The sequence below is a fragment of the Eubalaena glacialis genome, chromosome 1 (genome assembly GCF_028564815.1).
Source record: "Eubalaena glacialis isolate mEubGla1 chromosome 1, mEubGla1.1.hap2.+ XY, whole genome shotgun sequence".
Classification (NCBI taxonomy): domain Eukaryota; kingdom Metazoa; phylum Chordata; class Mammalia; order Artiodactyla; family Balaenidae; genus Eubalaena; species Eubalaena glacialis.
The window spans coordinates 64,522,930-64,550,845 of NC_083716.1; the positions used below are offsets into that span (position 1 = coordinate 64,522,930).

Consider the following 27,916-nt stretch of genomic DNA (forward strand, 5'->3'; position numbering starts at 1 on the left):
GTACAGTTTGAAACCTGATCATCATGTAAACTAGGGAGGCCTGGGCCGTTTGGGTGGATAAGGGGACTCTGATGATTTGGGGTCCCCAAGGGACACCCCTGAAGAAGCACATAGCAGGGCAATATGGGCATAGCCAGCTAGAAATGAAGATGTCTGCAGAAGTGCTGCTGCCCCAGAGGGGCCCTAATTCTGGGGTCCCTGACAGCCCCAGTGCATCCTTCACGCCTCCCACCAGCACAGACCAGCAGACACCCCAAGAAGCAGGTGGTTAAATAGGCTGCCAGGCTGCCCTGTGTCACTGGCACTGAAGAAGCATTTTTTTGAAGGCAAAGAGAAATCTTCTTTGAAACCACATGGATAATTATTCAGCTTTAAAAAATGTATGTTGGTGGAAGAACAAAAATGTTCTGCTTCAGAGAGATAACCGAATAGATAATTTGGTGGCATCAAAAGCTTGTGTCGCCCAAGTATGAGGGTGTTAGCCTTGAGGAGGTGATTTAGCAAGGCTGAGGAGGTTATTAAAATCAAATGCTTCCAGAAATGCAAACATGGCTCTGGCTGACAAGGCAGCTGGGGATGGAGGGAGGTGATGCAGGGGCCTGGCAAAGCCAGTCATTCTGGAATGGAGCCCCGACACACCCCGAGCTGTAAGTGTGGTGACCCAGGCTGAAATGAGTGATCTGTGCTTACCTTTAGACGTTAGGAAATTGTAGTTTATTCAGAGACAGGTGCTGCCAAAGGTCATTATCATTAAAGATGAGGTTGAATTAAGAGCTGCTTAATTGGCATCTGCCTCATCGTGGTTGACTGTGTTTTGCTAAGACGCATATTTTTGTCGTGCTCCAGTGTATCGCTGGGATTCCTTATTCTGTCAAGTTCACGTCAGGAAACGTGTATTCACTGTGTGCCGTGTCTGTCTGTATCACGCTCTGCAGAGGATGGGGAGGTGAGAGGAGGAGGAGGGAGCTGATTACTGAGCTCCGGCAGGTGTCCCATTAGGCCGTGCACTTGCTGGTATTGCTGCCTGGATCGTCCTTTGCCCAGATCTTTGCATGCCCTGCTCCTTCTTTTTTATTCTTGTCTCAGCTAAATGCCACTTCCTCCAAGAAGCCCTAGTGAGGGTTGCTGCCCTTGCCCCTGCCTCAGTTACCCGCTCCCCATTACACCGTTTTATTTTTTGGAGAGCAGTGTCGTTGCCTGACATTCTTTCAGGTATTTGCCTCTGTATTTACCACTCTTCTCCCCAGGCTGGCGTGTAAGCTCCTCGAGGCCAGGGACTCTGTCTTGCTCATCACTGTACCTTTGGACTGTGCTTCCATGTACTGGATACTCAGGAAATCTTTGTCATATGAATGACTGCATCTGATTTTCTCAACTGCTCTGGACGGGTGGTGTTTTCATGTCACTTACAGAAGGGGAAACCGAGGCTCCGAGAGCTGTAGTGGTTTACCCGGATTCTCACAGCCAGCAAATCTTGTGCTGGAATTTAAACTCGAGTCTCTTGGCCTCCCTCGCCCTCTGCAACAGGCCACCTGCCTCACTGGGACCTAATCCTTGCCCTCAAGGAGCTCTCCGCCCTGCTGGGAAGAGTGAGACAAACACATTAGTCATTCTCATGGAAGACAAACGGGCGAGGGGCCCTGACAGAGGCGGCAAACACACACCGGGAGCTTAAGGGCGGGAGCAGTTCCATCAGTTGAGGACTTGAGCAAAGGCTTCTTGGAGAGGTGGCCTTTAGACAAGACCTTGTAACATGGTGTTGCCGGGAGAGGATGTTGAGGATAAGGGGCACATTCTACGTAATGGGAACAGCACCAGCAAAAATACAGAGGTGGGAAAATAAAGGGAATTTGCAGGCAACAATGAGTAGTCTGGCTCGGCCGGAAGGTGGGAGCAGTCGCAAGCAAGATACCTAAAAAGGGAGGTCGGACCCAGATCCCTCGGCGGGATCGCTGGGCTGCAGAGAGTGGGTTCATTCCGTGTGGCATGGGGAGTCCATTCTTGAATGGAGAGAGGTATTCAGGTGATGGGTATGGAAGGGTGGGGGCAGGATGTGGAGGGATTCCTCAGTGAAGCAACGGCCATGGTCATTGTCAAGGTGGATTTCAGGGTTGTTAAGCTGATTTCTTTTAGGTAACAGTAAAACCATATTAGAATAATGACATCTTTGCCACAGACAGCACGGTTCTTGCCATGAGTTCAAACCCTAAACAGATATTAGCTCATTCTTTTCTTCATTCCCCGAAAGGGCATTTGAACCCCCATTTTATAGAGGGGGATCCCAAAACAAAGCTTCCCAGGGGTGAGGGGTGTGGTTACGTTCAGAAGTGTTCGCCCAGCTCTGAGCTGGGCCTGAGGGGTAGTCAGCAGGAGGGCACGTGCTCCTCCAGTCAGGTTCATTGCTCACGGATCCTGTAGGCAAGTCTGCGGATATTTACCAGTTGGGGGAAGATGGTCCAGCACAAGCACGAAGGCAGGCGTCCTGAGGTTGAAGGTGAGGTGGTTGGGACACCCTTCCTGGGGGAGGTGGGGCTGGGCTGGCAGGAGGAGCTATAGGGGCAGAGCGGAGAGGGAAGGGCATTCTAGACTGTGGGAATGGCATGAGCCAAGTCTGGGTGATGAGTGAGCTCGAGGACTGGCAGGTGGGTGGCTGCGGTGAGGTGTGCAGCCGGCAGCCAGGCCCTGGTGTTTGGCTGGGTCAGCTGCTGAGCCCACGGTTCTGCTTGGAGGCGTTTGCTGCCACTTCCTGGGTCCATTCAGTTGTTCAGCTGTGACCTCAGGAAGCCCACTTACTCCTCTGAGAAAGCATGCCTTACAGGGCAGGATTCCTTATTATTTCAAGCCTGAGTGATTGTTTGAGGAGGAGAAGAGGCATTGTAAAAATCCAGTCAGTAACTGCAGCTCTTTTGTGCCCGGGCGCTGCCTTTGTTCGGTAAGTACAGTCTCCCCAGCTGTCAGCTGCAGCCCCCTTGCCCTCTGCCCTGCTCAGAAGCCAGCTCCAGGCTAACTGAGTCATCTGGCATCTCGTCGCCCCTGGAGAAGCCCACATGCACACGTGGGCTTCTGCTATGGCAAGAGTACTGTCAGGTCTCCTCTGCCCAGCAAGTTAGACCGGGGAAATATATTCTGGGACATGCATTGGCTCCTCCTGTGGGCCAGGCATTGTGCCGGGCACTGGGGGCGTTGGGGAGGATGAGAGGTGAAAGGACACTGTCCCTGCCTGCAAGGAACAAGTGTTTGCCTCCCTTTAACCATGTGCATGTGATGTTCACAGTTTTGGCCGTGTCAGAGGGCCAGATGTACTCTCAGTTACAGGTGGAGTAACGTGATTGACTCTCAAGTCAGGCTGCCCTGGTTTGAAGCCTGGCTCAGCCACCCATTAGCTTTGTGACCTTGGGCAAGTTACTTGATCTCTCTGATCAAGTTAAGTCTGATCTGAGTTAAATCTCCGTTTTCTCATGTCTAAAATGTCCTTACTTTCTAGAGTTGTGAGGATGAAAATTGGATAATGCCCATAAATGTTTAGAATGGTGGCCAGCATATGCTCAGTGCTATGAGTATTAACTATGATTATTATTAACATTTTTCTTTAAATAAATTTAGCATAGATACAATTTAAAAAGAGCTTTATATCATTACTGTAAATGGAAAATCAACATAATTTTTCATTAATAGTTGATAACCATAAAAACAAAGATGAAAACAGAACACCGTTATGAAATCTTAGGTTAGGCTTGAATCTGCTTCCCCATTAAAGAGGGGGTAAAGCAAGGACTAGAGGACTGAGAATTTGAAATGGGACTTTCTCACCATGTGGCTGATTGTTAGTTGTACAGTGATCACCATCTAAGTCCTTCTCAAAGTGTGGTCCGAGGACCAGCAGCATCAGCATCCCTGGGGGGCTTGTTAGAAATGCAGATCCTTAGACCCCATCCCAGATCTGCTGAATCAGAACCTGCATCCTGGGACTTCCTTGGTGGTCCAGTGGTTAAGACTCCGCGCTCCCAATGCAGGGGGCCCGGGTTTGATCCCTGGTCCAGGAACTAGATCCCGCGTGCATGCCGCAACTGAGTCCACATGCTGCAACTAAGAAGTCCGCATGCCACAACTAAAGATCCCGCATGCCACAACAAAGATCCCCCCTGCCACAACTAAGACCTGGTGCAGCCAAAATAAATAAATAAATATTTAAAAAAACAACAAAAAAACCTGCATCCTAACAAAATCTCCATGTAATTCATGGGCACATTACAATTTGAGAAATCTGGTCTTTTGTCGCCAGATTTGTGAGTTACGCACTTGGAGAGAGATGGGCTCAGTTCAGTCTCTGTGTTTTATGCATGAGGAGGTTAAGGTCCAAGCGTGACCTGCCCAAGGTCACTTGATGAGTTAAGAGCAGCAGCAGATCAGAATCCAGGTCTCCAGACTGGCTCTGCAGGGCAACATCCTTGAGAGAATGGGAAGCCAAGCCAAGCTTGGCTCCTTCCCATCTTTACTTACTGTGTGACCTTGAGCACATTCTTTACCTCTCTGGGCCTTAGTTTCCTTATCTGCAAAAGGGGACTGACACTACTGCCCTTCCTCAGAGGTTGTTGTCAGGATTAAACTGAAGCCAGAAGCTCAGCTTTGTTTGCGGAGGCAGGCACTCTGCAGTTCCATCATTTCCCAGAGAGGCTGGGACTTCTGCAGTAGGTCACGGAGAAAGCACCTCTGAGTTCCAGAGTCTCACGTGTGCAGCATTTGTTGTTGGGCTGTCCGCTGTGCTCTGCAGTAGCCCCTCTGAGCTTGGCCCTGGTGGGATTTTACCCCATTCCCCATGTAACCATCAGGATGGATCTCCACTGACCCAGCCTCCTTAGCCTGTTCCCCATGGATAGCTGGATGTTAGGGATGTTACTTTCTTTAAACTGAGGATATTTGTAAGAAGTAGTAAGTGCTTGTTGTAAAAATGTCACACAATACAGAGATCTATAAAGTAGGTAGTAGAAGAAATAACACCCCCAAAAGCATGGCCATGTTCAGTGGTCTCGCCATGTTCCCAGAAGATGCCATGCACATTTCCCCTTTCCTGGGCACCTTTCTGCCCTTCTCTAACTCCCTGCCAGGGCCCAGTATAACTGCTGTTGTGGTGGAACTTTCTGGACTTCTGCAGTGCTCGGTGAGCTCCTCCTGTGACCTTTCCTCTCCAGGTGGCATGAGACAGATGGGGAAAGGCCAGGAAAAGGCTGCTCTAGAAACTGGGCGTTAAACACCAGCAAAATCCCCGAAAATCCCCAAAGCAGTTTTGTCTGGGGAAGGGGATTTTCCAGGAGGCGGGCCAGGGCTCTTTTTCCTCTTAAACCTTCTAGAGCTAGTTAGCTCTATAAACACTGTGCGCAGATAACAGAATCCAGCCTAATTGTGTGCACTGGTGCGTTGATACCAGTCCTTGATGACTTGTTTCGCTTGCTCTCTGCACCCCGCACCTCCCAGCTTTGGAGATCAAACAGCATTTCAGAGACCGGCAGCCCTTTGGCTTCTTATGCCAGGATGCCAGCTCCCAGCCCCTAGCCCTTGAATATACATGGAGGTGCTGGGAGTTTGATCTTCTGGAAGGGGTGCTGGCTCTTCCCAGCAGACCCACGCCTAAGTTTTCATTTTCATGTTCCAGAAGAATCTATCTTCTCTATACCAGGCTCCTGAAGGAGAGTCTCATCCCACCCAGGGCCTCTGATCTGAGGCCCTCACACAATCCCACATGTTGTTTTGCCAAACTGAGCTCTCTCAGGGTAGACCGCCTGGGTTCAAATCACAGTTCTTCTATTTACCTACTAAGCCTGTGTTTCTACAATGATAAGATGGGAATGAACGTAATACTACCTACTTCATGGGGTTGTTGTGAAGATTCAATTAGATAAAGTGTGTCAAATATTTAAAAAAGTCTCAGGCACATAGGAAGTGCCATAAAAGGGTAAGCTATTATTATATCACCTTTTTTTAGGACTATCTTCTGACGGTAGTAGGAGGAGGGAGCATAGCGTGGTATAGACTGATGCAGGGTCATAGAAAGACGATGGGCATCGGAGTTGGGTTACTCTTGGTTCAAATCCCAGCTCTCTACTCATGGGCCTGGGTGACCAACTTCCCTGAGCCTCAGATCCCCCCATTATACTGCATGTTCCAGCGTGTTCTAAGGCACAGACAATTCTAGAACCCTTGGTGGCAGCTTGCAGCCTCTCCTCTTTGACAGGAGCACTGGCCAGAGCTCTTTGCTCTGTAGAATCACGGAGTCACAGAATGTCCAGCCTGGTTGAGACCCCCCAAATACCATGGTGTAAACCCTCATTTACAGAAGAGGAGCCAAGGCCCCCGGAGAAGTTGTCTCCCTGAGACCCCACAGCTAATAGCAGAGGGACCGGGACGAGAACATGGGCCTCCTGAGCCCAGCCCAGCTGCTTCCACACTGACGGTCACCTGTGCCTCTTTCAGAGCCAGAAACATGCACAAGCAAGAGAGAAGAATGAAGAGACAGTGGCTCTGTCTTGAAATAGCCCAGTCTGAGGGGAATCGGGAGGCACCCAGGGCAAAATAACTTTCCACGAGTGAGCAAACTTAAGGCCCCTGCACAGGCATGGACCAGCCAGCACTTAATTAACGTGAATTGCTGTCATTTTTGTCACCATTATCACCATCAGTCAGGGCCAAGAAACCACAGCTGGTGGAGGCCCAGTCTCTCTAAGCCAGTAATTCTCAAACTCAAGTTGGAGGGCTTGTTAAAACACAGATGGCATCTAAGGGAAAAAAAAAAAAAAAAAAAAGAGGTCATGAAGAACCTAGTGGCAAGATGGGAATAAAGACACAGACCTACTAGAGAATGGACTTGAGGATATGGGGAGGGGGAGGGGTGAGATGTGACAGGGTGAGAGAGTGTCATGGACATATATACACTACCAAATGTAAAATAGATAACTAGTGGGAAGCAGCCGCATAGCACAGGGAGATCAGCTCGGTGCTTTGTGACCACCTAGAGGGGTGGGATAGGGAGGGTGGGAGGGAGGGAGATGCAAGAGGGAAGAGATATGGCAACATATGTATATGTGTAACTGATTCACTTTGTTGTAAAGCAGAAGCTAGCACACCATTGTAAAGCAATTATACTTCAATAAAGATGTTTAAAAAAAAAAAAAAAAAAAAAACACAGATGGCTGGGCCCCGCCCCCAGAGCTTCTGATTCTGTAGGTCTGGGGTGGGGCCTGAGAATGTGCATTTCCAACAGGTTCTGGGGAGATGCTGACGCCCCAGACCCCCCTTGCCACTGAGAGTGGTCCTTGGACCTGCCTGGTAGAAATGCAGGATCTCAGGTCCCGCCCGAGACCTGTAGCATCAGAAGCCTCATCTTAGCAGGATCCCCAGATAATCTGTTGGCACATTATAGTTTGAGAGGTGATGGCGTAGTGCAGAGTTCTCTACCCTGGCTGCATGTTAGGATCACCAGGAGAGCTTGGGAACCCCTGATTCCCAAACCCCAGCTCACACTAATTAAGTCAGAATCTCTGCGAACGAGACTCAGGTATCAAGAGTCTGTAAAGCTCCCCGGGTGACTGGCCCAGTGTGTCGCCAAGTCTGAGAACCACCAGCTAGAATTCAGAGTGGCAGCCAGGAGGGGTCTCAGAGATGATCAGCTCCAACCTTGGCATTTACCAGAGATGCACACCAAGGGCTTAAGACCCGAAGGGTCCTGCCTGAGGTCCCACAGCCAATTAAGTGACACATCCAGGCTCTGGATAATTCTTTCACCAGCTCTTTCAACTCTAAGCCTCCTTAATGTAGCTCCATGGTAACTGCAATATACCAGTGTCCACAGGAATTCATTGTAAATCTTGGAAGGCCTGTCTGCTCATTGGAACTCAAGATCTCTTGTTTCAGAGCAGCTGACCATCCCAAGTGACAGTTACATATTGTAGGGAGGCTGTGTACATAGTGGTTAGGAGCACGAGCTCAGGGCCAGCTATGCCCTTTACTAACAAGCCCGCAGGTCTGTGTCTCAGATTCTTCCTCTAAAAGCAAAGATGGTGATAATAGTTCCCATCTCATGAGGCTGTTGTGAGGATTAAGAGTTAATATGATACTGCTGAGCCATAAAAAAGGATGAAATTTTGCCATCTGCAACAACATGGATGGTCTTGGGGGGTATTATGCTTTGTGAAATAAGTCAGAGAAAGACAAATACTTATGATATTGCTTAATCTGAAAAATAAAACAATCTAATGTATATAACAACAACAGAAAAACAGACTCACAGATATAGAAAACAAACTAATGGTTACCAGTGGGGAGAGGGGAGGGGGAGGGGCAAGATAGGGGTAGGGAATTAAGAGGTACAAACTACTATGTGTAAAATACATAAGCACAGGGAATATAGCCAATATGTTATAACTACAAATGGAATATAACCTTTAAAAATTGTGAATCACTATGTTGTACACTTGAAACATAAAATATTGTATATCAGCTATACCTCAATAAAAAAAATTAAAATTAAAAATAAATTTAAAAAATTTTAAAGTTAATATGACAATGCTGAGATCACTGACTTGCACATAGGAAGCACTCTATAAATGTTGATTATTATTTCATTAACTGAGTGACCTTGAGCAAATCATATGACCTTGAGCAATCCAATCTTTTAACTTCTCTATGATTCAGTTTCCTCCTTTGTTAAATGGGGGTAAGTATAGAACTGACCTTACAGAGTAGTTGTGAGGAGCAGATGAGATTGTAGGTCTGAGGCCCTGAGCAGTTTTGGACCCAATGGTGGCTGCGGTCATATGTCACAGAAAGAAAAACTTACAGTAGTAAGTTCTGGCTGGGGCAGGGTCTGAGCTGGGCTGTTCCAGACTCTCTGAAGGGAGCATCTAAAACCATGGGGATTGAGGTTTCTGAGATGTTTTGCCTGGAGTAAAGCTTATCATGTCCTTCATCCTCATATATGTAAAGCATTGTCACGTGGGAGCAGATATCTATGTGTGATCCAATAGGGCAGAAGGACCACTAGGTAGTGGCAGGGTAGCAGTTATCATATGGTTCATGAAAGAACTCTCTAACAGTTCAAACCATTCTGTGGAGGGGAGGGGAGCTCCCCATCATCAGAGGTGTTCAAGAAGAACTCTGTGCTCTCCGGTGGAGACATTGAGAGAATTTCAGGTCTGAGATTGGAGGCTGCATTACTCAGTATTTCCCAAGTTTGCTTATTGGTAAGAATCACCTGGGAATACTTGTTAAAAAACGCAAATTCCCTGGCGCCATTCCAGACCCACTGAGGCAGAATCTCAGGAGTAGGGGCCTAGGACCCACCTCTCCAGATGCTTCTTACTGGGAAATTTGGAAAACATGGGCTAAATGGCCTTCAGCCTCCTTCTAATCCTGAAAAAAAGAGTCCATGAAAAAAGACGTTTGTGAAAAGAGATATTTTGTGAAAACAAGACATTCTGGGTGGGACTGGGTCACACTGGTGGCAGATATCCTCCTGCAGCCTGGGGAGTCTTGCATCTTGGTCAGGCCACAGAGCCCACGCACCCGCCAGCCTGAGTCCGCGACACTTTCTCCTCGGGTCCTGTGGCTTGGTTGCCAGGGGCTCCATGATCCTCTGCGCTCCCTGCACAGGGCCCTGTCACCAGGTCCACCTCTCAGCAGGAACTGAGCAGGGGTCAGAGTTCTGTTTCTAAGGAACAACACAAGCTTGACTCAGCCCTCCTGACTTCCCACAGAATGTTCTGTTTACTGCTTGGATTTTGCTTTTTCTGCCCTGTTTTCGCCCACCAGTTACTTTTCATTAGGCATTTGTTAGAATTTACGAGATAACCTTTAATGAAGGACCCATGCATTTTGAATTAAAGAGCTTCTTTATTAACATGAAGTACTATTCTAATTAGAGGTTTGGGGACATGCAGTTTGGCCTTGTGATAGTAATTATGATTATGAGGATAATTATGCCATGTGTTTATTACAGTGCCTTCCCCCAAGGGTCTCTGTTCTCTACTATAGCTCAAGTGTCGGTGCCGGGGGCACTGAGGAAAGGCACACTTGAATCCAGCTGCCATCCAGATGTTGACAGAGGACCCTGTGTTAGTAACCCCAGCCCTTGATGGGGTCTGTGGGCGTGCATGCACCACCAAGTAGCATGAAATGATTCCTTCCTCTCTGGCGAGGCTCCAGAAAATTGCAGGAGGAGCCAAAGCTCAAAGGTGGAGCCCCAGAGGAAATGAAGGTTCTCTGGGCTTTTGCTCATGCCATGGCCCATGCCTGGGTTGCCGTCCCTCTCTCCTCTCTGATTCTAGTAACCTCTCATCCATCAGTGTGCAGCCTGAACCTAGGCGACCAATTGCCCTGAGTTGTCTGGGGCTAAGGAGGGGTCCCCCAGGATGCAGGGCTTTTGGTACTAAAATTGGGAATGTCCCAGGCAAACCAAAACAAGTTGGTCACCCTACTGGAATCTTTGCATTCCGATTCTTTGCACTCTATCATCTCCCCCAAATGACCTTGGACAATTTACCTATCAACACGGGCCTCATTTTCCACCTGTGAGGGTAACTCATGATTAATACATACACAGTGCCTGCTACTGTGCCTGGCACGTAGTCAGTACTCGTGATGCTAGCTATGCCTGTTTTTTTGAGTTGAATGAGAACTTTGAGATCACCCAGCCTCCGTCTGGTTCAGGAATCCTCTCAGTGGTGACCCTGCCTGATCACCCCATGACGCTGCACTTACTTCCTCACATGGAACCTTTTCCTTATGACTGCTGAACTAGCCCCCGTCCTGTCAGCTCTGAGGACCCATAAAGAATGGGACTCTCGGTGACATCCCATGGCTCCTGGAGGATGACTTGCCTGTCTCCAGCCTGGGTCTTCTCTTCCCTGGGTAGGGTCCCCCTCTCCCTTAGTGGGACCTGGCCCCCAGCTACATCCTGGCTGTGTCTTCTGGAAGTCGTGCTGTCTGCCCTTGTGAGCATTGGACTTGGCTCAACCCTGGGGGCTTTTCTCTACTACACACAGGCATAGTGGGTATAGAAGGTGCCCATCCTTTGAATCAGACCTGGAGAAGAAGTTCCTGAGGACAAAGGCTCATGAAGAAGGCTACGGGGCCTCTGTCCCCAGATCGCAGGTGCTGAACTGGAAAGGCCTACAGGAGTTTGTAGCCAAGGCCCTGGTGTCCCATTGAGCTACTCAGCAGAGACTCCACTTTCTCTGGCCTAGAGACAACTGGGCACGTTCTTGACTCAGTGGGGCAGGATAGGAAAATGGTTAGTACCCCTGGCTGCCTGATCAGCCTAACCTGTATCCAAATCTTACTCCCCTACATTTAGCTGAATGACCTTGGGCAAGTCACTTACTTGCAGTTTCCTCATGAGTACAGAGAGGATAGTTCTGACAGCCTAGCTCACATGAAGAAGCGAGTGGTGCTATTTGTGGTTATTATTATCCCCACCCCACCCAGGGAATGGACATGAAGTGTTTTGCTCCATCTGTACAGATGGGAAGGTGACTGGGCAAGGTCTGGGTACCTGGATCTCCATATTCTTGACCCAGGGACCATGGAGAGCTGTGCTGGAGATCACGGGCCTGTCCTCCCAGTTGGGATGGGAGTTCACAGGCAGTGTTAGTGGCTGGTGACGTGACCTGGATGGGGGTGTTTGCATCACATCCCAGCAGGGCACTTTGTAGGAATCCTTGGGGGCCTTTGCCATCAGAGGCAGCCAGACTGTTCTGAGCAGGAGCTCCATGGTGCACACTCCTACCCGAACACCAGTCAAAGGATGGAGAGAACAGACGGAGTCCCCAAGAACAAAAAAATCATAGGGAAGCCACAGGGCACAATGCGGAACAGTGCCTGGCACACAGTAGGACCTCAGTAGCTATTTGTGGAAGGTAAATGAAAGCAGCAGGTGTGGATGCATTTCGGGCACTCAGCCCCCCCCCACCCCAGATGCCGGGCCTTATGCTTCTGTGACTGTGTCGGTGGGCAAGTGAGGCTGCAGAGGCCATGTGTTGCTTGCACTGGGGACTGGGAGAGTGGGGTGGTGTACAGTTGGGATGGCGTGTGGGCAGCCCAGGTGGGAGGAACAAGGCTGTGGGCTGGGCGTTTCTGAGCTGATCGCCTCTGGAAGACAGCTGCTTTGAGGATCCTTGGAAATAACCTGAGTGGCCTTATGTCTCTTCGGCCTTCATTTTGAGCACTTTCTGTCCCCACTTTGGGGAGCAGGGTGCATTATATGATTCTTCAGTAGTGCCTGAATGCTGAAAGTGCCAACTCATAACTTCTACTTCAGTCCAGTACAGAGAGCTACTGTCTTTCTTTCATGGGTCTGCCTTCTCTGTTTCTCAGATTGATGAGGAGCTGGCTGGCTTCAGTTTATCCTTGAATATGCCAGGTTATTTTTTCCAATAAAAGCTATTTTTATGATACGTTTATTTTTCTATTTTAAAAGTAAAGTATCACCATATATACTTAAAATATTTTTATGCAGATAAATAGTGGTACTTATTTTGTACAAAATAAACAAACAGCAGGACTATAAATAGTAATAAATTGCTCAAATCCTTTGTAATAACCATTTAACATTCTGGTTATTTTCCTTTTGGTCTTCTTTCCCAGGCATGTATACTTTTGTACATAGTTGGAATTACTGTGTGCATATAATTTTTATATTCTGCTTAAAGAAAACACCTAAATGCTATAACTTGAACTATTAAACAAGAAAAACAATGAACAGACATAGATTGATAATATTATTTAGGGAGCTCTACCAACACCTAGGGGGGTGATGGAGTGGGTGGAATGCCAGAACTCCAAATAGAAAAATAGCAAGAGACCTGAACAAGATTTTCCACCAGGGAAGTAAAAATGGTTAATTAACCATGAAAGATAATCAGTCTCATGAAAGCAAGGGATACCATTTTCCCTGATCATATTAGCAAGGATTTTTTTAATGATCCTCTTACTTGTTGGCTAGAATATATGTAAATTGGTATAAATATCCTGGAAAGCAGTTTGGCCACACATATCAGTGGCTGTGTATTTATTTACTAATTATATTTTCTCCCTGGTTAATATCTATATCATCTGGTGGCCTTTTTTTTTTTTTTTTTTTTTTTAATTTTTATATTTTACTTTTGACTGTGTTGGGTCTTCGTCTCTGTGCGAGGGCTTTCTCTAGTTGTGGCAAGCGGGGGCCACTCTTCATCGCGATGCGCGGGCCTCTCACTATCGCGGCCTCTCTTGTTGCGGAGCACAGGCTCCAGACGCGCAGGCTCAGTAGTTGTGGCTCACGGGCCTAGTTGCCCCGCGGCATGTGGGATCCTCCCAGACCAGGGCTCGAACCCGCATCCCCTGCATTAGCAGGCAGATCCTCAACCACTGCGCCACCAGGGAAGCCCGGCCTTTTTTAAATTGAGTTATATTGAGCATTTAAAATAATCAAGATAACAACTTATGTATCCTATTTATAGATCCTTTTTCACAATCTGTTACTTGCCTTATTTTCTTCTAAGCATCCAGGTGTTTCATATTTTTTTATAGTTAGGTTTGTTGATCTGTTCCTTTGTGATTCTTCATGGCTCCTAGGTTGAGTAAGTCTTCCTCACTTAAGAGGTTGTATAAGTCTGTTTACTTCTGATTTTTTGATTTGCTTTCAAAAAATATTTAAAGTGTAATTTTATCTAGAGTTTTTTTTTTGATTCTTAGGTTAATTGAGAGTCTCTTTCTCTTATTTTCCCAAAATTGTTAATTGGTTATTCTGACATCAGTTATTAATCCTTCCCTTCCCTAATTTATTTGTGAGGCCTCCATTTTAGTATTTATTAAACTATGACATATTATTTACTGTATTTTCTGGACTATAGATCTGTATTTTCTTTCTATGTAGTTACTGTATTTTCTTTCTATGATCTATTTTTCCTATTACCCTCTGTTTTAATCAGTGCAGCCTTATAAAATTGGTTATCACTCCACCTTCTTCTCTTCTAGAGAGTCTTGCTTGCTTATTCCCCAGTTGAAATTTAAAACCATTTCATCAAGTTTAAAAAAAAAACTTTTTTGGCTTGGAGTAGGAATTGCATTAAACAATCTTTAAATTAACTTCTTTTAAAAATCACCGTTATTTCAATATTTTAACCTGTTGTCAACGAATGCTATATATCTCCATGTACAAACCCATTTTTATTTGTTTATTTTTTATTTATTTATTTATTTTTACTTATTTTTTTGGCTGCATTGTGTCTTCGTTGCTGTGCGCAGGCTTTCTCTAGTTGCGGTGAGCGGGGGCTACTCTTTGTTGCGGTGCACGGGCTCTAGGTGCACGGGCTTCAGTAGTTGCAGCATGTGGGCTCAGTAGTTGCAGCGTGCAGGCTCAGTAGTTGTGGCTCGCGGGCTCTAGAGCGCAGGCTGAGTAGTTGTGGCACACGGGCTTAGTTGCTCTGCGGCATGTGGGATCTTCCCAGACCAGGGATCAAATCTATGTCCCCTGCATTGCCACGCGGAGTCTCAACCACTACGCCACCAGGGAAGTCCTCCCATTTATAAAAATATCTTTGTGAACTTTTCTACTTTTCTTTTTTTTTTAATCTTTTTTTAAAATAGATCTTTATTGGAGTATAATTGCTTCACAGTACCGTGTTAGTTTCTGTCACACAACAAAGTGAATCAGCCATATGCATACACATGTCCCCATATTCCCTCCCTCTTGAGCCTCCCTCCCATCCTTCCTATCCCACCCCTCTAGGTCATTGCAAAGCAGCGAGCCGATCTCCCTGTGCTATGCTGCTGCTTCCCACCAGCCAACTATTTTACATTCGGTAGTGTATGTATGTCGATGCTACTCTCACTTCGCCTCAGCTTCGCCCTCCCACCCCATGTCATCAAGTCCATTCTCTATGTCTACCTCTTTATTCCTACCCTACAACTAGGTTCATCAGTACCGTTTTTTTTCTTTTTTTTTTTAGATTCCATATACATGCGTTAGCATACGGTATTTGTTTTTCTCTTTCTGACTTACTTCACTCTGTATGACAGACTGTAGGTCCATCCACCTCACTACCTATTAGAGAAATGCAAATCAAAACTACAATGAGGTATCACCTCACACCGGTCAGAATGGCCATTATCAAAAAAGCTAGAAACAATAATTGCTGGAGAGGGTGTAGAGAAAAGGGAACCCTCCTACACTGTTGGTGGGAATGTGAATTGATACAGCCACTATGGAGAACAGTATGCAGGTTCCTTAAAAAACTAAAAATAGAACTACTTTTCTTAATATTGGTCAGATATATTTTCCATTATGATTATCTCTATATTTTATATTATATTGCTGTTTGGAATAGGCTCCTAAAAGCTATATTTATTGCTGGCATATAGGCAATTCAATATTATTGAATTTTGCACTTTTAATTAGCCACTTTGCTGAGATCTTTTTAATTTGTGTACTTTGTCAGATGACTGCTTTGTTGAGGATATGCAGTCATCTCACATGCACATAATAATCATTTTATCTGTTTCTAATGTTTATGCTTTCTATTTCTTTGGCCAGAACTTCTAAGACCATATTCAGGGACACCGATGATGGAAGGCATCCTTATTTTGCTCTTTGTTTTAAAGGGAAAGCTTCTGACATTTTCCTTGATGTTGTTCCTAGCAAGTCTGAGATCTGTTGCTTTTAGCCAAAGGGGCTGTTGTGATTCACAACCACAACAAGATTCCTTTCTAGACCTTTGTGCATCTGGCACAAAGCACTAGGGGGCTCATTGTTTGGAAGTGTTTGCTCTTTCAAGAATCCTCAGCTTGCCCCAAACTTCGAGCCTACAGAGATGGTCTGGTTCCAGCCCTTGATCTATTTTTACTGAAAGTCTGACCTCTGGGCATTCGTTCTTCCCGGCAGGACCTTGCACTCTCTTCTGCAAACCCCACTTGCTGATATAAGAGCAGGTACCTGACGTTGGACTGGTACGCAGGGCTGGGGTCACCTAACATAGCCCTGGACCAGAGGAAACAGTAAAGACACTTCTTTTCTTTTCTTTTTGGCCATGCCACGCGGCTTGTGGCATCTTAGTTCCCCGACCAGGGGTCGAACTCAAGCCCCCTGCAGTGGAAGCTCGGTGTCCTAACCATTGGGCCAACAGGGAATTCCCTAAAGACACTTCTTAACAGGATGTCCTACCCCTCTGGTTCCTCATTCTTTTGGACTTTTGCCCTTACCCCCACCTGTCCCCTTTCTTTCCTTAAACCAGCTTAATGAGGTCACCAGTAACCCTGCCCTGCCCTCCAAGCCTGGTGGACCTCTGCTGACACTGTGCTCTGGGGGTCTTCCCAGTCCAGTGGGAAAGCAGACACAAAAGGAGGTTAATACAATACAGGATGAAGAGGTCTCATTTATACCATATGAGACTCAGAGGCTGGAGCTTAGGGCTGTCAGGGAAGGCTTCGTGGAGGAGGTGACATTTGAGCTGGTATTAGAGCCAGAGTAGAAATTCTGTGAAGCAGATAAGGGAGAAGGGCTTCAATTTTGATTATTTCTATAGACTTTGCATTATTGTTGCTGTTCAGAATAGTATCTTTAAAAACTGTATTTTATTGCTGGCATATAGGAATATTATTGAATTCTGTATATTAATATTGGAACAATCTTCAAAGGCTTAGAGGTGCCTGGGGAAGCCCGGCCTCTTTGAGGAAAAGACACTGCCAGGCACTTGGTTATTACATTGAGTACTTTTTATTATATTTACTTTTCCTGACAGCCTTGCTAGGTAGAAAACAATACCCCCATTTTACAGATGAGAAAACTGAGGCTCAGGAAACTTAAGTGACTTAGATGAGCTGGACAGCCTAATTTCTGAGCCTCCATGCTTTCAGTGTCTCTCTGCTGCCATATATATGAAACAGGTTTATTGAGATATAATTCACAAACCATACAGTTTAGGGTGTACAGTTCAGTGGTTTGAGTATATTCACAGAGCTGTGCAACTATTACCACATCCAATTTTAGAACATTTGCATTACTCCAACAAAGAAGCCCCTCACCCCTTAGTTGCCATCCCTCAATACCCCCAGCCCTAGGTAACCACTAATCTACTTCCTGTCTCTGTACATTTGCCTGTTCTGGACATTTCATATAAATGGCCTCATACAATGTATTGTCCTTGGTGACTGGCTTCTTTCACTTACCATAATGTTTTCAAGGCCTGTCTATGTTGTAGTATATATTGATACTTCATTTCTTTTTATTGCCAAGCAATATTCCTTTTTAGGGATATAAACATTTTGCTTATCCATTCGTCTGTGGGTGGACACATGGGTTGTTTCCACTTTTTGGCTATTACGAATAATGCTGCTGTCAACATTCATGTGTACTGTTTTGTGTGGACACATGGTTTCATTTTTCCCAGGTATATACCCAGGAGTGGAATTGCTGGGTCATACAATAACTAGGTTTAACCATTCGAGGAACTGCCAGACTGTTCTCCACAGAGGCTTCCCTGCTACCTCTTAGACAGACCTGTCTTCAGAGTGACAGGATGGGGAAGAAGGTCAAACCACAAAGTCTGTGTGAATTGCCTGTTTTCAAAGAAGTAGACTATTATAAAGTACTCTTAAGACCCTGGCTTCGCCGTTGAGTCTGATGATCCTGGAGGGACTTGTGGATCCTTCAGGGCCTCAAGCACACGGCTGTGAGTGCTGGTCATCAGAGCTCTGTCTTCTGCATTCCAGCTAGCAGGCTGTGCTGTTAGAGAAGGTGTAGAATAAGCCGTTAGGTTCAGTGTGTGAGACTGGGACACACTGTGTGTGTCCCAGTGTGATGAATGGTGATGAAGGCTCTTGGAGGAGGGACGGCAGGGTCTTGAGCCTGGCACAGGGAAGACAGGTAGGAGACAGAGGAGGCCGGGAGGAGAGACAGGGTCGGGTCTGTGGGGTTTGGGGCAAGTCCATGGGCAGCTGTGGCTGCTAACTCTGGTCTTTGTCCTTTGGCTGCAGACCTGGCCGAGTGCAAGCTGGTTTCCTTCCCCATCGGCATCTACAAGATCCTGCGAAATGTCACCGACCAGATCCACCTCATCACGCTGGCCAACAACGAGCTCAAGTCCCTCACCAGCAAGTTCATGACCACGTTCCGTCAGCTCCAAGGTAGGCCCTGGTCAGCTGAGGCCAGGAGGGCATGCTGACCCTCATCCTTCAGGCTCCGACCCTGTCTGGGGAATGTCACCAGGGCTAGTCCCCAGTCAGCTAGTCTCAGGAAATCATTCCCAAGGGGAGGCTCTAAGGGTGGACCTGTGTCCTCTGGAAATCTCTAAGTGCCACTCCTGCCTCTAGCTGACTGTGAATCAGATTGACTCATGGTCAAGGGTGTGTGGGTCCCGGAGTGATTCTCTTGTTTTGAACAGACCAGTAGGGTATTTGGGGTCCTGCAGCTCAGGAGTAGTTATTTTTCGGTAGACTTGAACGAGCCCCCTTCTGACCAACCCCCCCGCAACCTAGCATTGTTCTCCCATGTTGCTTTCTCAGTTTAGGAGTGACAGACTCCAGGGCTGTTGTTTTCTGTGCTGTGCACACGTACAGCAAGCAGACACGGGTGCTCGGCAGGGAGGTGGGCAGGAGGCTGGCAGGTTGAAATGGCTCCTCCAGGTAGACAAGCAGGCGGCAGTGCCTGCGCTCCACTCTCCAGGTAGCCCCTCCATCCTTCTGCAAGAGTCCACTGCCACTCAGTGACCCGTGGGATGGAGTTGCAGCCTGGGCGCTTGGTGTGTGTTCGTGAAATGGTGGGGTGGGAGAATTGGGGAGGGCACAGGGGGCACAGGAAAAGTGATTCCTGCCTTCTGGAATTCTCTATCTAATAGGGGCATGAAAGGAGTCTAAGAGCCTGTTTAGAGAAACCAATACGTAAAATGCTGATGGAACCTGAGGGACTTGAGGAGCATATTTCATGCAGCTTCCCACAGGAGGTGCGAGCACTGGGCGGAGTCAGGAGGGGAGGGGGGAGGGGTGAATTGGCAGACCCAGTCCAGGGAGAGGAAGCAGCTTGGACAGCGGCTCAGGAGGGAGCTACAGGCAGGACCTAGACTGGGCGCAAACACCAGGGCAAGCAGGAGGGATTGGTCTGTGTTGTCGTTTCTGACCGAAGCTCACAAAGCTCATTGCGTCTGTGCCTAAAAAGCTAAAGTGCTTATGTTGGGGTGGAGGGGATCCCAGGGCAAGACGTGTTTCCCCAGGGGCACCTGTGGGTGCTTTTGACCAGGCCCACTTTTCCCGTCCTTCTTTTTTTGGTGGCTGCTTCTTTATACAGGTGAGACGGGTCCTCCCAGCTGCCGGGGCCCTTGGACCAGCAGCTCTCGGCCTGGCTGAAATTAGAATTAACTGAGGAGTTTTTCTACAAACAGCATTGCCTTGGCTCTACCCCAAGACCAGTTGAATCAGAATGTCTGGGTGTGGGCCGGGGCCTAGGCATCTGTTAACATCAATATCAGTCGTTCTAAAGTGCCGGCAGTCAAGATTGAGACCATAGTTCAGGGGTTATAAACACCAACGCCTAAGAGACTAGCATGTAGGTAATGAGTGACTCAGATTGGGCATGGGACAAGAGGGAGTGGTGGGGACTGTGGCCCCTGGTACATGCCCTACTCAGCTTCTGCCAGACGTGCCATCGGTTTGTTCTGATAGTTTTATTCAATTGAAGCTGGAAAGGTGGATATTTATGTGAATTTTATCCATTTTTACTTAATTTTTATTTTAATCTGGAAGCCAATAGAACACATTTTGCAAGCTAGACTTAGCCTGTGGGCCACCAGTTGGGAGAATCTCCCATAAAATATTAGAGCTGTCACTGCCATCTCACCTCACGGGTGGAGAAGGAAGGTCAGGGCGAGAAGGCACTTGTCCAGGCTGTCAGAGCCGTACACCCAGGTCACCCACCCTGCAGCCAGGGCTACCTTTCCAGGCCACCTGCATGAGCTCAAGGGCCTGGAGAGGACTTGACATGGCAGTGCCTTGTGGGATAAGTAAGTAAGCCGTCTCCAGGGACACAGCAGCGAGTGTGGGAGAAACACACTTAGGGCCCCTGGATTCGTGATGCATCATGATACCCTTCCATCAGAAGTCTGTTGAAGAATGCCGTTTGAACACCCTCCTGTGCTCTGGTGGCTCCTGGCTCCCCCCATGCCACCTCCGATTACAAAGGCAAGGCTGCCATGTGCCCAGTAATTGGATTTCACAGAGGCAGCCGTGGACGAGGGTTGGTGACCAGGCAGGGAGGGGCTGGAGCTGAGAGACCCACCTGGCTCTGGACCCCAGCTTTTGTTGTGGTTTCTCTTTCAAGTAAAAAAACCCTCTCCTTTTATGTGTGAAGAGGAGACTTGAATAGGCTGTGCTGGGCTCCGCACTGCCTGCTAGCGTCGTCTTCTGGATTCTTGACAGAGCGGGTGGGCTGCCTTGGTGCTGGGGAGAGAGCCACCTGCTTGCTCCCTGCCTGCCAAGTTGTCTCCTGTGGGTACCCTGGGGACTTTCTGCTGCTGGGGTCACAGCCGCCTCAGAGTTGGGTGGTCTTTAAATGATTACATCCCCTTGATATCCTTCACCCGTCTTATGGCGGGAAAAATGGAATCTGTCAAAAGGGCACATCGGTTCTGCGGAGAGTGGATCCTGAGGTCTGGCTGTGGCTCCTCTGGCCCCTCTCCTCCTGTGTTCCCATCTCCCCACTTCCTCCAGATGCAAGTCATTCAGCTCTTCTTATTGAGTGTGTCCTGGGCCTGCCAGGCCAGAGGTGTGTAAGACACACCTGCAGAAATAGACAAAGACCACCCAAATGAGAACCAGCAGAGGCTGTTCATTCAGAGTTTGCTCTAGCCAGGGAGTCAGCCACTGTCACTTGCATTTGGCAGAGACTCAAAGGCAGGCAGAGGAATGGGAAAGCTTCGTAGTGGATGAAAGGGAGAAGGCTTCAGGTGGGCCTGATGGCAGGCTATTGGCCTGGGGAAGCTGGAGGCGGGCGGGCCAGCCAGCAGCAGGGCGTCCTATGGGATTGGTTAGGATGCACGTCTGGCTGTCTCTGGTTGGTCCTGAGTGGGATGTTGGGACAAAAATTTAGGGAAACTGTCAGTTAGTAATCAAGTCCCAGCCATTTGGGGCCAACTGTTACAGGGGGTATTCTTTGGCTTCCTGGATTGTCGATGGAGATAGTAATCTGACTTCCTACAAGCCTGACTTACAGAAGACTAGCTTCCTGGGCTGGCTGCTTTACTAATGGTTTGGTTTCTTGGGCAGGATGCTTCAGGTTATGAGTCCCAGTTCTATTTTTATACTTGGTCTGGCCATTGTCTGTGTGTATATTCAGTCTCTCACAGCCTGCCTTTCAACTCAATTCATTAGTTCCTCTTGAGCATCTGTTTAGGCCCGGTGTGAGCATGAACAGGTAATAACATGAAAGCCCAAATTCGCTGGGCACTTAGCCCCCGCCAGCTCCACACTGAGGGTTTTACACACGTCATCTCATCTAATCCTCATAGCACCGACGTTTGGGAAGGATAAGGAAACCAAGACCTAGACCTGGTCCTTGAGGAGCCCACAGTCTCTCAGGGAGGCAGGTGTAGGAGCAGACAACCACTTTATAATGTGAGGGCACATTTACTCAAAGTCTGGTGACTCTGTGAGGTTAGTCCTCTTATTATCTTTGTTTTACACGAGGAAGCTGCAGCACAGAGCTTAAGTAACTTGCCTGAGGTCATACAGTGAGAGAGAATAGGGTCAGGACTGTGGGTCCAGATCCAGAGCTCCTTTATAAACTACTAATGGGAGTAAAGTGTACGCACGGTTTTGCAACTTGCCCCTTTTACTTAGCAATATATTTTAGAAACTGGTTCACGTTGGTAGAGTGAGAGCCACTTATCCTTTTCATGGGGGCAGAATGGCTAACACTTCATTTTAGTCTGTCCCAGACTCCTCGCTTAGAAGAGTTTTCTCACCCCTTCCCTCTGTCCACCCAAAGAGTGGATGTGGCTTTCGGAAACATCACTTCTTTCCCCTCTGTTCCCCGTGGGCAGCAACTGTCTCTGTGTGAAGAGTCTGCAGTGCTGAGTATGGGCCACTTGAAGGACAATTATTGTTCCACGTGACCCACTGACTCTGCCCTGCAGGAGGGCCCTTGCAGGTGGGAAAGTAATTGCTCATTGATGCAGTGTCGCAGCCAAGGTGCTGATTGACCCTCAGTGGGCAGGTATTTTTGGAGTTGGCACATTCCTTTGCTACCAGGCTGCGTAATTACTGCAGGCCAGCCTCATCTGTCCCTTAATGTAATCAGCTGGCCTTGTCTCTCCGCTGGGGTCAGTCTGAGGCCTCTGAGTCAGCCCTGACAATTGTCCAAGATAAGGATGATGAGGAAGTAATAAGGGGAACTTGGGGAAGGAGAGATCCATTTAGCAGACTCCAGAAACCACAGTTCAGAAGGGATAATAAATAAGGGGATGTCATGCCTGGCTGCTCTCAGGCTGGGGACAGTCCTGGGAGTGGGATGGAGTAAGGTCTTCTCCCAGAGACCCTGTCCATCCTGGGAGCCTAGGTTGTTTGACTCTGAACCTTGGTGTAAGAGGGCAGGAAGAAACATCTGGAGCTCCCCTAAAACAGCCACACACACCCCCCTCCGCCCTGCGACAAGAGGGCAGTGAGACCCTGGGCATAATTGTGAAAGTCTGATTGACTTTCCTCCAAGCCATATGTCCCAGCGGCATCTACCTTCTCTTATTTTATCTTTTGATTCCTGCCTTTAATGATAGCTTTCAGGTTTTTTTTCCACAAAAAGCTCCATAATCCAGTAATTAAGTCTCATGGATCTTGTACCCCTCTAACAGAAACAGTGCTTTTACTTTTCGAAGATTATCCTTTTCATGTTCAAGCATAGGGCTGAGCGTGTAGTAGGTGCTTAATACATATCTGTATTGTGCAGCACGTCCTGCTTTTCACGACACTCTCAACTCATTCTCACAGCCCTGCTGTAAATGGGCAGGGAGGACCTTCTCATGGAGGCTGTCCAGGGAGAGGATGGGCCCAAGGACACATGATGAGTTAGATCAGAACCAGGTCGTCCTGGTTTTTCCCCCATCATTCATTCACCACTAAATAAGCAGGGATTTGCTGAGTATCTACTCTGAGGACAGGTGCTGCAGGGATTAGAGGTGCAAAACCGGAAAAAGCAGGTGGCCGGAATGGCCCACTTCTGTTGGGGAGGCTGCCTGGGGTTCACATCCTGGTTTGGGGGTTGGGAGAGGAAGGTCAGATTAACTGGGGGAGAGGTTGGGGTTTGTGTGACCTTAGGCAAGTTATTTCATCTCTCTGTAAATTGGAGGTAATGGGTTATAGTAAAATTAAAATGATGATTGCGTGTGAACTCCAGAGAACAAGCACCTGGAGCATAGTGCCGCTCATTCGATGTTAGCCATTATTATTCGTTTTTGGTCTAAGCCCCAGACCCAGCGCGGCTGGGTATCTGGCCCAAGAGCTCTTTCCTGGAAACCCTCCCCCACCCAATCCCAGCCCTTCAATACTTTCTTAATGCAGCAGGAGCCTGACTAACTGGAGTGGGTTGACACTGCCTTTCCAGAGCAGATCTGGGCTCCCTTTGAAGCTCAGTAATGGAAAGCTCTCCCTTCCTTCCCAATTTCAACACAGCCCCTCTGATTACCCTAATGCAGTCAAGGAGCTGAACACCAAGGGTGCAAGCCCTGCCTGCCCAGCCATGACTCCCTCTGCGCCTTTTGCTTCTCAGAAGTGCTTCTGAGCTAGGGAAGAGGCCGCCTTTCAGGCAGATTCAGCTCCTCCTTCTTGCAGCTGAGCATCTCCTTAGAGCCTACTGCTGAAGAAGGGCTGGACTTCCGAGAGCAGCCTTCCCTGGGAAACGAGATGCTGGGCAGGGGCATGATTTTGTATCCTCAAGTCTCAATCTTGAGAGTAGTGATCTCCAGAGAAGGATACACAAAGCAATGACTTGGAAAGCTGCCTCAGCTTTACTGAGTAAAAAAAGCAGTTCTCAAAAGAGTATATAGTCTATGATTCCATTTGTTTTTTAAAAACAATATCCGTCCATCCATCCATCCATAAGCATGTACATAGAAAAGTATAGAAGAATGAATACCAAACAACAATGGTTCTGGGGGGGGGAAACACGCAGGATTTTCATTTTCCTGTGTTCCATATTTTTGTGATGTCTCTGTTTTTACAGTGAGCATGCATTGCTTTTATAAGTAGAAAATGCATTTAAAGTGAAACAAACTGCATCAGTCAGGATAGGCTAGTTTTACATTAGGAACAAATAATTTCAAATCTCAGTGGCTTCAAAAAACAAAATCTTGTATTTACAGTTGGGATAGCGTTGGGTTTCTGTTATGGTTATTGGCACTGTTCACGTGCCTGAGGGCTAGGCAACCTGCTGCCTTCAGTGGTGATGGAGGACTGGACCTGAATTTTCTGAAGAAGATAACTCAGCACAAACAAGGCCCAGGAGGGCTATGCACAGAGTGGGGAAAATATTAAATCAGTGAAAACAAAAATCTCCCTTGGTGATAACAAATTTCAGCAAGAGCATCTAATTTTAAGCAGCGCATCTTTCTGAAGCTTCTCCAAGACAAACCAGCTGCAAACATTGTCCACGGTAGCTAGCTGAGCAGCCTTGTGTGTGTCAGGGTGTGGAGAATCAGTAAGTGGCATGGATAAAATTACGGACCCGGGAGCCACACTGGCCTGAGGTCAGAACCTGGCTCTGCCATTTCTAATGTCCTGATCTGTAAAACGGGATCCATTCTATGCAACTTCAGTGGGTCATCGTAAGGATTAAGTTGAGGTAAAACATGGTAAACACTGAAAAGAGGGTACTAGCGTGTGGTGAGTGCTCAAGAGGGTTTGCTGTCTCTGTCATTCTGTAGCAGGTCCCCCGTGTAGTCGTGTCCAGACCCTGCCTGCTCCTCCCAAGAACACTGACCTGAGGAATCCAGACAGAGCTTGTCAGGAGGATCCATTGTACTTTTGGGATGGACCACCTAGTGAGCAAATAGTCTGTAATTTGATAGGAGTGAAAGTTGCCCTTTTCCAGAATGGGGTCCAACCAGATGGAATCAAGCCGGAAAGTCATGAGGGGCAAAAGAGCTCCAGAAGAAGAGTCCGCTGTTCAGAGTGGTTCTTGAGCAAATACTTCTGGAGCAGGAATGCCTTGTTTGGCTTGGACTTTTAATTAACCTCACTGGGCGAGGGAGCAGTCTTGGCTTTCTGACACCTGGGGTGTCAGAAGGTAGTGAGTTGACGCTGGTTTGTAAAGCTTGGAAGATTAAGTCTCCCATGGGTCTGTCAGGCTCTGAGCCTGGGCAGAAAGTGTCCCTGCCCTCCTGCTTCTCCCTCAGCCCTGAGAGGAGTGGATGTGATCATACAAAAGCCTCGGGATAATGTTCATTGTAGCCTCACACAAGGGCAGGAGATTTGCAGAGCCTTTGAGTCATGAATGCAGCAAGACAGAGACATATAGAAAAGCTATTGAACAGCAGGGAAAGAAACCTGGGAGGCCACACTGAGCTTTCATTAACATGATAGCAGTTAGATGAAAAGCTTTTCGGTTTCCCAACTGTGGAGATGCCCCCCGGCTGATTCCAGGCACATCTCCCCAGCAAGATGTGCAGACTGGGCTTCACATGGAAGTGTTTTCGGCCTCCCCCAGAGACTCTGCTTCCTGAAGGTTCCACCCAGCCCTGCCCTGATGTTGGTGTCTGGATGGACCCCTCCCCAGCCCCACTTTCCTGAGGAAATGGGACTGTCGTTCCATTCCCCACTTCCCTCCCTTATCTGTGAATCTCAGGGAACATGGGGAACCGCTAGGAGCGTGTGCCCTGGGGCAGGTTACTTGACCTCTGTGAGCCTCAGTGTTCTCATCCGTAAATTGGGAGAGAAATTTGTTGGGAGGATTATATGAGATTTCATGAACAACTAATACATTGCCTGGGACATAGCATCACTTGTTAAATATTCACACCTGCCTCTCCTGTTGCCTCTGTCACCAGCCCCTTTGTCCCATGTTTTGTGACCAGCATCGAGTCATCCAGGTCATCCCAATCCTGGCTTCCCTGCCACCTGGTGGTGTGATCTTGGGCAAATTGCTTACCCTCTCTGAGCCACCATTTCTGGTTCTGTCAAATGGAGCAGAATAAGACAAATCTTGCAGAGCTGTTCTGAAGATCAGATGAGACACTTAGCATCAGCTCCTGGCAGTGTGTGGGACTCAGAGTAGGCCCCCCCAAAAAGAAAAAGAGAGCTCTTGTTACTACTTCTTTATGGGGTGCAGAACCATGCAGGAGTCCAGCAAGATGATGTTGTGTGACTTCTCCTGTGATGTGTCTCTTTGCTCGAGATCATCCCAGAGGACGTTCCAGGGCAGCCAGGGCACAGACCCAGGTGTGAGTGCTGGACCTGCAGGAGCAGAGAGCTGCAGGGGCCTGATCACAAAGGGCCTTGATTGCCTAGGGAGGAGGCCTTGGGGAGCCACTGAAGGTTTGTGAGCTCAGGGCTGCGCTCATGAGGTTAAATAGGTCCCACTGTGCAGCGTTGATTGGAGAGGGGCTGGAGGCAGGAAGCCAGGGAGGAGGCTGCCAGAGTGGTCCAGGTCAGAGGGACTGCTTCTGTCCTAAGGATGTGTTTGGGGGGAACAAAATCGAGAGGGAAGCCTGATTGAGCTGCAGTAAGGAAAGCCTCTCTGGTCATTCTGGATGCCTCAGTTCAAGGATGTGATGGTCCCTAAACCAGCCTTAGGAATGACCCCAGATGTGCCACCCTGAGCAGGGGTGAGAGACCTCTGCTGGGCAGAGCCTTCCATTCGAAAGCCAACAGCAGGGAGCCCAGCTGGAATGATGGGTGGCAGTGGTAGGGGTTACCCCTCCTTTTGCATTAATATGGAGTTCGCCCCTTGGGGGGCTTCCTTCCTTGCCGCCTTCCTGGCCCAGGAGGCCAGCAGTCACTGTGGTCTCTGGGTTGCTCCCCTTCCCCCCCTCCTTACTCTTCCTCCCCACCTGGCAGAGCTCCACCTGGAAGGGAACTTCCTGCAGGACCTCCCCAACGAGGTCAGCACCCTACGGCACCTCAAGGCCATCGACCTGTCCCGGAACCAGTTCCACGACTTCCCTGAGCAGCTCACCACCCTGCCTGCGCTGGAGACCATCAATCTGGAGGAGAACGAGATCGTGGGTGAGTGGACCCAGCCCACCAGGCCCCTCACCTCCCTGTATCTGCAGAGCCTCCCCTGAGCTCCCTTTCCTGAGTGAGGTTCACAGGGCCTCACAGGGCACAAGGCGTGGGCCTCTGGACTCAGAGTTTCATAGACAAGAGCGCAAGGTTGTGCTTTCTGGTCTGAGATTCCCAAGTAGAGGGCACTGAGCCTAGGAAGGTAACCATTACGAGGCCCTGCCACCTGCCGGGGGCCAGGTCAGACACTTGCTTTCACCTGGCAGGTAGAAGGTCTTGGCTTTCCCCACAGTGAGCCCTGAACTGGCTGGGCCACCTTGTGCCACAGGCTCTCCCTCTCGCGTCTCCATCTGCCGGCCTCAGGTGCCTCTGCGACCCTTCAGCTGGGACGCTCTATGCATTGACTCCTGACAGAGTCCCCGACTCTCCCTCCCTGGCATCACAGTGAGCTCTTTGCCATTATTAAGCAGGAGCCACTAGGCAAAGGTGTTCAGAACAGTGTCTCTGTGCCTTCCAGTACAGATATGCTCCCCCCAGGGAACCAGAGGGTCTTCCCATCTGGGTTGTAGATGTGCCTCCTGCAAACAGCAGATCCCAGCGAGCTGGGTTCCTCTGAGGTGGAAGAGGGGTTCCTTTCTTCCTTTTGTAGCAGTTACATGCCTGTCGGTCTCATCAGGACCTGAGCACCTCTGCA

General features: G+C 48.3%; 1 protein-coding gene across 4 annotated transcripts in view; it reads left to right on the forward strand.

Moving 5' to 3' along the window:
• LRRC20 (leucine rich repeat containing 20) overlaps positions 1 to 27,916 on the forward strand; it is a 60,526-nt gene that overhangs the window by 15,301 nt on the left and 17,309 nt on the right. For all 4 annotated transcript variants that reach the window (XM_061197501.1, XM_061197502.1, XM_061197503.1 and 1 more), the window contains exons 3-4: positions 18,001 to 18,150; positions 27,058 to 27,225. In XM_061197501.1, coding sequence (XP_061053484.1) covers positions 18,001 to 18,150; positions 27,058 to 27,225 — 318 coding nt within the window. The remainder of the gene's footprint in view (positions 1 to 18,000; positions 18,151 to 27,057; positions 27,226 to 27,916) is intronic.